The sequence below is a fragment of the Morone saxatilis genome, unplaced genomic scaffold, assembly GCF_004916995.1.
Source record: "Morone saxatilis isolate NCDOM2014 unplaced genomic scaffold, NCSU_SB_2.0 Contig2, whole genome shotgun sequence".
NCBI lineage: Eukaryota > Metazoa > Chordata > Actinopteri > Moronidae > Morone > Morone saxatilis.
The window spans coordinates 20187017-20197225 of NW_023339762.1; the positions used below are offsets into that span (position 1 = coordinate 20187017).

The window sequence follows — 10209 nt, forward strand, 5'->3', positions numbered from 1 at the left end:
ATCTTCGTCATCATTTTTAATCTCTTGCCACAGCTGCTGGTCCTGTCTCAGGTTGACAGAGTGCTTGATGAAGTGGACTGGCTGATTGCCAGAAAGAAAAGCCAGACAGTCGCTGACAAATCGGGCTCCGGTAAGAACCCTTTTCATACCGATGCTCCGTTGGATTAATGGTGACAGTTGAGAGGGGACAAGAGAGGAGATGCATCTCTGTCGGGGGAGGGTACTAAAACTTCTGTGATGTTATGTTCCTGTAAGGTGAGGCCACCCAGACCGCAGGGCAGCAGGATCCAATAGAGAAAGCTGTGACACTGCAGCTTGGGACCCTTTTGACGGCATTAAACGAGCTGGTCCAGACAGCCCTGCTGCCTGGCACTTGTACCATTACACTGCTCAGAGAGCTGACTCGCACATACAGCATCCTCACTACTCTGGTCAAATATGTGCGTATATGTCCACTCTATGATCGCAGTATAAAGGCAGAGTTTGTGAAGTTTGTCTCGTGTGACGATTTCCTTTCAATGTGTCATTTTTAGTACATCCAGGTGTGTTCCAGCCAGCACGGAGCACTGCCAGCACGCTTTGAGAAGCTGGTGAGCCCAGTGTATTGTTTCTCTGTTTCTATCTTCCAGTACTTATGATGTCAATGCTAATCTAGTGTTTTCTGTGTAGGTTAAACTGTCCGGCTCCCACCTAACACCACAGTGCTACTCTTTCATCACATACGCACAGGTACAGCCCACTCCAATTACGACTGTGCTGTTTGAGCTTTTCTGCTTCAGGAAGGGAGTGTTTTGAAAATGTTTGTGTTTTCTCTATTAGAGTGGAGAATTCAGCGTTGGAGGTGCAGATGACAAGAAGAAAAAGAAAAGGAATGAAGTGAACACTGCTGCCTCTGTAAGGACATTTGTCTCCTAATTATGTAATTGATTTGTAACAAGAAGAATTTACATTTTCTGTTTATCTTTAATAAAAATGTATAGGTACACTGTACAACTAAAAACTTGCTGGAACGGTTTTGAAAGAATCGATCTGTTCATCAAGATTTTTCTTCTTGGTAGACAAAACTTCTGCGTGAAACAAAGGCCATCCCTAACTTAATCTTCAGCATCGAGCAGTATGAGAAATACCTCATCACTCTCTCAAAGAAATCAAAGGTATGTGTGCACTGGATTGCTTGAGTTAGTGGACAAAATGTGATTTTCTAAATACAAGAGCAGAACTCTGTCAGTGCTGTCGGGCCGGTCATATACAGTGCTCCACCAACATCTGTGTTTGTCCAGGTAAATCTGATGCAGTACATGAAGTTGAGCACCTCAAGAGATTTCCGCATCAACGCTGCTACTCTGGACGCAGCCCTGCAGGAGCACGATGAAAGTCAGGAGGTAAGTGCAATCTCATACTGTAAATGGCAGCTCCAAAAGTCCTCTTTTCTTTCTCTCCCTCTTTACTCGATTACGTGAGTCAAAGCTGTTTTTGTTTTTTACTGTGCAGATTGAGCTAACTGCTGAAAGGTTTTCCCATGGGTGATGTTTTGGATGTTCTGCATTGAAGTGTTTCCAACATTTAATTCCCTTGAACAGTCTCTGTTTCAGTAGACTTCTGCTGGGTGAGATCTCAGTGTTTGTTTGTTTCTTCTTCCTTTCAGGCCACAGACTCACAGAACGCAGAGGAAACACAAGAACCCAAACAGAAGAAGAGAAAGCAGTGAATGAAGAAGTCTGATCTGAACTTGACCAGCTGCCGAATGGCCTCTTGACAGTTGTGAGTTCTGAATAACAGCATCTTGGCCCACAAAGTGCTATCTTCCTTTGTTCAGAGAGCCTTTAGTGATGTTGAGGATTTGGTAGATGTCCAAGGCCTCACCTGCGGAACATTTGCACACATTGTTTAATAATCTGGTTGTGTTCATATAGTTCACATATTCAAAAGAAATGTTCATCAGGATGACTTTATGATGAATAAGCTGCTCTGTTGTTCAAATTAACACCACTGTTCTTACTTTAAATACGTTTAGTTAAACATATAGTAGTACTTAAGATGAGCCTGCTTTATCAGTCCTTGGCTACACTAAAGAGGTGGATCTATGGTTTCCAGTACACATAAATACATCCTGAAGAGATTTACCTAGAAACCTAGCTTTGTCAAGTGTTGTTTTGTTTTAAAATAAATATTTTTTTCTTACTGCTTATTTACACTAGTTTTTTTAAATTGTATCTTGCATTTAATTTTTATAAAACCTGGCAAATTATCAAGAGTAAAAATGTAAATAGTTTGTGCACACACATTTGTAATTCACTCTCTCAAATGAATAACTTTATTATATAATCTTAGTACACCTTTTTCCTCTTTTCTGGCCAGGCCATACAAGAATGTGTAATGCAGTGTAATGTGCAAATAAACGGAAATATCTTTGTCAATGTAAAATGGCTTCTTGTCATGTATTTTAGATACCCACAAAGTAATAATTTGTCCGCGTGATTTTTTTTTAATTAATTCATGTACTTTGATCTGTAGGGCTTTGAAGATCCTTAATTTCCCTCCTGTTATTTTATGCACTTTATTTACATCACACAACATATGTGCAACGCATATATTGTGCCCTAATGAAAAAAAACTGGTGATGGCGTGCAGAGCTTACCAGGTGGTAGGCCGTATCTTCGTTCCAGACCTGTGGGGTTGGAGGGGGTCACGCAGTCCATGTTGACCTCCTTCCGCAGACACTGGTCAATGTCAACTGAACTGAAGAAAGCTACTGACTGGGGAAGGTCCTGCATGCCCAACGCATAAGAGAACACACTCCTGCAGGAGACAGAAGCCCGCAATCAGAAAAGCTCTCAGGTTTATTGCCTGTTGTATTGTGGGTATTTTGACGGGGGAAGAATAAATACTGAGCTGTGAGCACACCTCGTGAGCAGGTTTGTGATCTGAAGTGCCAGCGATGCTCGGTAACGGTCTTCGCTGCAGACGAGGTACCGCACCTCGTCGTGGATGCTGATGCAGAAACGGCCATCGATGTCATGCTCCTCACAGAGCCACTTCATGGCAACCAAAATCAGATGTAGGTAGTCCACTGCAGAGCTCTGGACCACCCAGTTCACTCTGCTCGTGATAAACTAACAAAAGAAAAGATGGCAGCATTTTGTGGTTGAGAGCCTTCATTACCAGGTAAAAACAGCCATTTCTTCATCAGATTTCAGGACTACCCTACACTAATGAAACCTTACCTCATCCTTGACTGCCTTGGGCTCCAGTGCTCTGCTAATCCTGCAGCCTAGAACAGGAGTAGCTGTCTCGGCTGAATGGGCAATGCTCTCCAGCTTGTTGAACATGTCCGACTCTGTACCTCCAGCCCACTGACGTTTGTCGACTATGCTCCACCTCTTCCGCTTAGTGCTGAGGGGTATAAGGAGAGACGGAAAGGAAGGAACAGTGCAACTCAGAGGATGTAGGAGAATATCTTGTTTTACTAAAAAGCTCGTGATAAGTGGTTGTGGATGTTTGTGTGATGTTGCCCCCTCACCACTGTGAAACCAGTTTAGAGATCCTCCGCAGCTCCTGCAGGGTGACACTTCCATCCTCCGCCGTCTCCACCTCTACATTCAGTTCACTGAGCAGCCACTTGCCCTCCTCTGTCAGATGGTATCTGACAAAACATAAACGCAAACATGAAGCACAGTAGCTCTCAGCTTTGTAAACTTTGCACAAACAACTCAAATCTTGACTTTAAACAATTATTGTTGAGTGTACCTGCGTATGCCCTTTGTTAAGGCGTACATCTGCTTGGCCTTTTTAGAAGCTTCAGTCTGACTGAGGCGGTGGTTGAACTGCATTAGCAGTCTCTCAGCAAAGGGTTGTCCAGCACCATAAATGCGTCCATAGTTGAACACCTTGGCATGCTCTCGGCTGATGCCCACAGTGTCAGCAGTGCGGCTGTGCAGGTCAGTGCCCTGACTCTTCTTTCCCTGAAGAGTCATCCAGCCAAACGCTGTACAACCTAACCCCAGCAGAGACACGAGATGAACACAGTTACCATCAGATGCTGTTTGTTCATGACCGATAAAGTATTGCCTTCTACAACTTTATTAGTGTTACTAATACCAAACACAGGACTGTACAAGATTTCAAAAAGGACAAATCTCACCGTGCATGCCAGCGAAGTGAGCATCTCCGAGTACAGCAGCGATCCACAACTCTTGAGAGTCTACGTCTGCTCCCACAAGGTGATATCCAGGTGGTACCTGCACCATTGCCTTCAGCTCACTGCCTACCCGGTCCCGCTGTGCATACCAAAAAAACAGTCCATACGAATAAGATTTCTTTACAGGCAAATGCAATTGAGTCCAAACTGGCAGCTGAGTCAGTACTCTCAGACTTGCTATGTGCAGTTTGTCAGCTCAGACTCTTACCCGTGCATTACTGGCAGTCAGCCACGTTGGCTCCACAGCCCTACGTGTAACTGTTCCAGCTGTGACGACCTGAGGTATTATGGCCCCATACTGACCCTCTTCATCAAACTCTTTGTGTCTTTGGGAGACAGAAAGGTTGTTATATACAATAATGACGTTTGTCCGTTCCATGTTTGATCAATAAATACAGAATAGTTATTGATATAGCAGACCAACCTGCTGACAATACAAGGAAGTTCTCCCTTTCGCAGCCACAGCACCATCTGAGAGCTATGAGGAGACATAGTAACAATCACATATTCATTATCTTTATGACTGATGAGCTCATCCAAAAAGATAACTTTATGGTGGAAACTGACGGGTACCTTATACGCTTATGGGCATTCCTCCAGAAGGACATCATTTTGTTGATCTCCAGCGCTCTTGTAGCGTTGGTTCCACCCCGTCCTGCCCTGAGAGTACCATCCTCCATCTTAGCCAGGAAGTCTTTTGAAAAGGGACTGCCAACATTGTTGTGATTACCATCCTGAAACAAACGCATTCAGTGAGACGATGAAAGTAACTCACTGTAGTGGCAATGTGCCAATGCTCGTTATTCAGGACACTGCAGTTAAACAGGGAAACTTCACCTTATGGGGCAATTTGAAAAACCAGCATCCTGGGATATCTACATCATTGTAGGGGCCGTTTCCATGGTGATAATGGCACTGCGCCTCCTCTGGGATGTAATGTGGATCGTTGGACTGTTGTTGATACACAGTGCAAGTTATGTCATACAGCAAATCACAATAACAAATGTTCAGGTTCAGCACAGTGAAAGAAGAACCACAACACACAGCACGTTAGACCTAATAGTGCCATCCATATTAACGTAGAATAAATACAAAAGGAAAGGAAGAAATGTATGATACAGATATGAAATTCAGAAGACAACCTTTTCACTCACCACTTTTTTCTTCCCGCCATTTTTTGTCACTCTGACTCCATTTTCCTCTCTCAGACTTTCAACGGAACCAAACTCTTCCACCTTGAAATGAGGTTGAGAAACACACCTCTGTCATAATACATATTCTATTTCTATACACATGTGCGGACATCACTACATTACTACCTACATTAGCTACATTAATTCACTGTGGCCCAATCTAGTTAGTTTTAAGACACGTCTCTTGTATATGATTCTAAACAACAAATGTATGGTGTAAATTACATTATGAGTGGATGCACCTTTGTCCACACTGTGCTGTCTGTCCACAAGAGGTCATCTGAAAGGTCGCTGTCCAGATATTCAGGCTTTTCTTTGCTGTTCTGCTCACAATACTCTCTGTAAACTCTCTCAATAGCTCTGTGGGACAAAACAATGTCTTAGTCAATGCACACACATCCTATGCTGTAAAACTCTAAGCACAGTGTATTAAATACCTGTGTGGGCACACAGGCCCTGTGTTTTCCTCCTGAGATACCAGGTTATCCCTACGTCCAGGTACCAAGTAGCCCCACCCGTGTTTCTCTGTATAATGCAGGGGGAAACCATCCCATGTCAGACCCATCAGCTTAGGAGTCACTCTCATCTGTAGACTGATGAGGCTGGCTCCAGGTGACCAGCTGTCCTCCGCAGCCATCTTCTCACAGAGCTTACGATACCACCTGAAAGAAACAGTAAGGAGGGAGAAGGACTTACCCACGCTGTCAGTGGCAAATGGAAGTGGAAACTGAAAGATACTAAATGTTGGATGACTCTGTGGATCTTAGGAGTGGTCTTACCCTGGATGTCCAGGAAGATGTTGCCTTCTCTTAGGAAGCCGATCCACTGTTTCTTTCAGCTTTTCCACAGCCAGCCTGCTGGGACAAGGGCTTTCCATCTCCTCCTCAGAGGGTGGACCTGGGTCTAACATCACAACAACTCAACTGAATCATCTCTTCTGGTACTTTTAACACCATTTTGCATTGTTCTAATAGTTGAACTAAAAACAGCTGAGCTTATACCTTGCTCCCAGTCTGGAAGAGGAGTAGCAGCTTGTGTTTCAGCTGCTTTTTTGGAATTCTTCCTTTTGCTGGTTGGTACTTTCTTCAGCTTGAACTCCTGCACATCCCACTCAAAATCCCAAAGCCAGGGGTCTTCTTTGTATCTTAAGTCAAAAAAACAAAACATAAAACCTATAAAATGTGGATGTTTTTATACAAAACAAGTAACTATCCCTTGGAGTTAAGGAACTTTAGATTATGCAAAAATCTATATTTCTTTTCATCTTACTACACACTTTAAATTTTAATAATGTTCCACAGCCAGAAACATGGTGATGAACAGGGGCTCTTCTCACCTGTCGTCCTGCAGCAGCTGGCAGACATCGTCCGCAAGAGTCATCAGAGACTTCTTCATCTCTCTCTGGAGCTCTTCGTAAATGTCCTGAGAATCTTCCAGGTAACGCCCCCAGTTTTTATTGACAGGAAGGTAGCTCACGCCCATCTCCAGCATGCCAGCAAACGTCACTGGATGAGGACACCTTGTGAAAGATAAAACAGACGGTGCGATTTCTGCAGAATGGTGAACAAAGCAACAAATCAATACTTAGAAAAAAAAATGTGGGTTTGGGAATTACTGACCTCTCCAAGAAAAGGGGTAGCTGTTCTGTGAAGACTTGATGTGTGGCCTGAACATCCATAGCGCAATACTGCATTAATTCCTGTAGAGGTCAGCAAAGCACAAATTATTTGTCTGTACTTCATGATGAATGAAAGTCATTTGGCCTATCATTACTGACAATCTGAGTGAGGATTTATCGTGAATCTCTGACCTGGAAGTTGTTCCTGACGTCCATCATACTGCCCTTCACAAAGATATCTCTAGATTCTTTCTTCAGTGGTGGGCCTCCCACATACAGAGCATGGACATCAGCCAGGTTATTAATGCTGCTAATATTCACCCAGTCCCAGGAGCCAATCTGTGCACAAAAGATCATTCTGTTCGACAAAAGCAAAGCAACTACCCTAACCGAAAGAACCTGACACTTTCAACATAAGAAAAGATGCAACATCACCAGTAAAACTGCATGCTGTAGCTGAAATACGTATGGTGAATAAAATACACAAACCATGTGGCCCTCCTTTTTCTGTCCAGTTTTCTTCATGTGTTCTTTGACCTCCTGAAGACCCCTCCTTTTCCCCATCTTATTGGCCATCCACAGTGTCCGCTGGAACCCAGTCAACCCAGAGATGGCCATGTGAAGGCTCATAGTGTCCATGAAGCGGACCTTAGGACCCTTTAGATAGATAGATGGATATTTTATTTATCCTGAGGGAAATTCAAGTATCCAGTAGTATACAAAATACAAAACATACATTATATACATTAAACATACATTAAACTAAAATTAAACTAAAATTAAAAACCCTAACCCTAAGAATAAAATATAAAATAAAATAAAAGATAAAATATAAAATAAAAATAAAATGAACTTATAACATATATAATATAAAATTAACAGTAGCTACAGTAAACAGTGCAAATGGAAGTAAAACAGTGCAAGTGGAGGTAGAAATTGTCTATTGTCCTCCCTGCCTTGACTTTAGGAAAGAAAACATACGTTTTTGTACTTTGCTGTACATAATCTTGTTTGTCATACAGAGGCAGTAACAGGCTACTGAACACATACAACAAGGATCATAAAATCATAAATTAAAGATACAAAAAAAAGTGTGTGTGTATAAAGAGTTGAATACTGACCTTCAGTAAGTATTGCTCCTTAATGTAAGAGCGATCAAAACTGACATTATGGCCCACGATGAGCCTCTCCTTCCACTGGTTGCCTGGCGGGCGGGTAGAGTTGATACTGGTCTCCAGTGGGATGAGGTCAGCTAGGGTCAGCTGGTTTGACCAGGTGTAGCGCTCTTCAATCAGACGCTTACTGCACCAGGAATACCTATCAGAAATATTGCCCATTTTACATCCACATCCCAAAATCATCACCTTCAATCATTCCAATAAACCATTTAAAGACAGTCTGTGCATTTCTCCCCTTTACACAAACATTACAATTATTGCTTGTTTCTCACCAGTTAGTGGGAGACACAGCAACAGCCAGTGTGGGACACTGTCCCTCCGTCATGCACACCTCCACATCAAACACCAGCACAGACTCATCCGGGAAATCAACCTTCTGACTGTCCCCATCGGGGCCATAGCGTGTCCAGCCAATACTCCAGCTCCATTCCTGTGGCATGGGAGGGAGCTCAGCCAGATGCAGCTTGGAAGCAGCCTCAAGGTAAGGTAGACTCTGCTTCTGGGCCAAGATACGAAAGTGCTCATCAATATTTTCGCCATACATCTGGGGAAGCTTCAGCTCCACATCGGGCAACAGTGAAGTTTCTTTCCCCCACAGCTGGTGTTGCTGCAGGTGCTTAATGCTGCGCTTCACGTCGTCCTCTCTGTACTCTGGTTCCACCCCTCGAAAGATCTGCTTGTGGAGATTCCTTGACAGCATCTGAATGTTAAGGGGGTTCAGGCGGGTGTCTGTGGGGTCCTCGCCCTGAAGGGACTGAGGCTTGGTGGAGTACAGGGAGCGCAGACACGTCCATTGCAGAGAGATGAGACTCCTCTGCAGAGGATATCGCAACACATGCAGCATCACCTCATGAGGACTTCACACTAGAGCTGGAAGACATTGACACAACATCACCCATATGAAATAAGATAGACAGATCATTATCCAGTAGCATACAAAATACAAAACATACATTAAACATACATTAAACTAAAATAAAAACCCTAACCTTAAGAATAGAATTAAAAATAAAATATAAAATATTATATATAATATATAAAATTAACAGTAGCTACAGTAAACAGTGCAAACAGTAACAGTAAAGTAAGTGGCACAAACTGGAGCTAGATACAGTTATATATATATATATATATGAAAGTTGCTGAAATCAGGAATGTTTCATTTCATGATATCATGTGTGATTTTGCTAGTGTGAATCTTTTTTACACTTTAGAGTTAATTAAATGATTTCCTCATGATTTTCTGAGGGTATTTCTTGGCGAGTAAAAGGAAAGACTGGTCTTTTTCTTTCACTCATCCCTAACTTTACCTAATTACATTAACTTAAGTCCTGACACACATTATTGAGGGCGAGGAACTGAGTCAAAACACTTTGATATGTCACTCAAATAAGGTTTAAAGACACACACGGTGACTGAAACTAGTCAGCTAGTCAGCTTATCCCACTGAAGCATAGCTGTTAGTATAGCTAACGTTAGAAATGTTACACTCACATACAAATAGTCAACGTGTTTAATTAAATTAATAGACCACCAACCTAACATCTGACCCGTGCTCAGCCTTAAAGGAAACCTTGCTAATTTGTGAGCAACCAAACTAACTAGCAGTTCGCTGTCGTTGAATTTTAACAGTTAACTCTGGAAAGTAAAAAAGAAAAGCACCTCACCGGATCTGTATTATAACGTTACAGCAGTCAACAAAGCTAAAACATGTTATGGTTTCACATGTGGTTCTTACTCAAGCACGCCGACGTTGTTGTACGACCAAAGCAGCAAGACGAAGCATCAGCGACCCCAAGCGGCCCGGATGACTGAGCTGTTTTTAGCACTACAGACAAACAAAATGGGTTGGATGGACAACACGATGCAGACGCTGCAGTTTTGTACAACGTGGATTATCCACGATTTAACTGGCATAAAAATAACCCATATATTCGGCTAAATCATCGTAATATAGATTATTTTAATAGCACTGGGCCCATGAGTGCTGACGGACGGCCGCGTGGCCTAATGGATAAGGCG

The 10209-nt window shown here is 42.7% G+C and overlaps 2 protein-coding genes and 1 non-coding gene across 5 annotated transcripts in view; 2 read left to right on the forward strand and 1 right to left on the reverse strand.

Moving 5' to 3' along the window:
• Positions 1-1788, forward strand: part of fanci (FA complementation group I) — a 9531-nt gene extending 7743 nt beyond the window's left edge. The window contains exons 29-36 of one of the 2 annotated variants that reach the window (XM_035664867.1): positions 34-130; positions 256-440; positions 534-590; positions 670-729; positions 820-894; positions 1059-1154; positions 1281-1382; positions 1646-1788. In XM_035664867.1, the coding sequence (XP_035520760.1) occupies positions 34-130; positions 256-440; positions 534-590; positions 670-729; positions 820-894; positions 1059-1154; positions 1281-1382; positions 1646-1708 (735 nt within the window). In that variant the 3' untranslated portion in view covers positions 1709-1788. Of the gene's footprint in view, positions 1-33; positions 131-255; positions 441-533; positions 591-669; positions 730-819; positions 895-1058; positions 1155-1280; positions 1498-1645 lie in introns of those variants that run through there. The other variant, XM_035664866.1, reaches the window with a different exon arrangement.
• On the reverse strand, positions 1725-9942 carry polg (polymerase (DNA directed), gamma). 2 transcript variants are annotated; one of them, XM_035664868.1, is made up of 23 exons: positions 9855-9942; positions 8460-9057; positions 8131-8326; positions 7499-7666; positions 7202-7348; positions 7011-7090; positions 6728-6910; positions 6393-6535; positions 6171-6294; positions 5829-6053; positions 5634-5751; positions 5353-5433; positions 5036-5149; positions 4772-4932; positions 4623-4676; positions 4407-4524; positions 4142-4277; positions 3748-3994; positions 3521-3643; positions 3225-3393; positions 2905-3113; positions 2639-2799; positions 1725-1863 (listed from the first exon to the last, which is right to left on the reverse strand). In XM_035664868.1, the coding sequence occupies exons 2-23, from the start codon at positions 9029-9031 to the stop codon at positions 1799-1801; spliced, it is 3594 nt and encodes a 1197-aa protein (XP_035520761.1). In that variant the 5' UTR covers positions 9032-9057; positions 9855-9942; the 3' UTR covers positions 1725-1798. The 2 variants fall into 2 exon arrangements, with proteins under 2 accessions (XP_035520761.1, XP_035520762.1); XM_035664869.1 differs by having other exon boundaries at positions 9850-9932.
• A 241-nt stretch (positions 9943-10183) lies between these two features.
• Positions 10184-10209, forward strand: part of trnar-ucg — an 83-nt gene continuing 57 nt past the window's right edge. The window contains exon 1 of the tRNA in view: positions 10184-10209. This exon is cut by the window's right edge and continues 57 nt beyond it. This is a non-coding gene — a tRNA (tRNA-Arg).

What these genes read in the sequence shown, in the direction of transcription:
- polg (XM_035664868.1), bottom strand. Translation starts at nt 9,031, where the DNA reads ATGCTGCATGTGTTGCGATATCCTCTGCAGAGGAGTCTCATCTCTCTG. An exon ending in CATCTTCCTGGACATCCAGG is followed by an intron (nt 6,054 to 6,170) that starts GTAAGACCACTC and finishes TGTTTCTTTCAG; the next exon opens with GTGGTATCGTAAGCTCTGTG. An exon ending in TTAACAAAGGGCATACGCAG is followed by an intron (nt 3,644 to 3,747) that starts GTACACTCAACA and finishes ATGTTTTGTCAG; the next exon opens with ATACCATCTGACAGAGGAGG.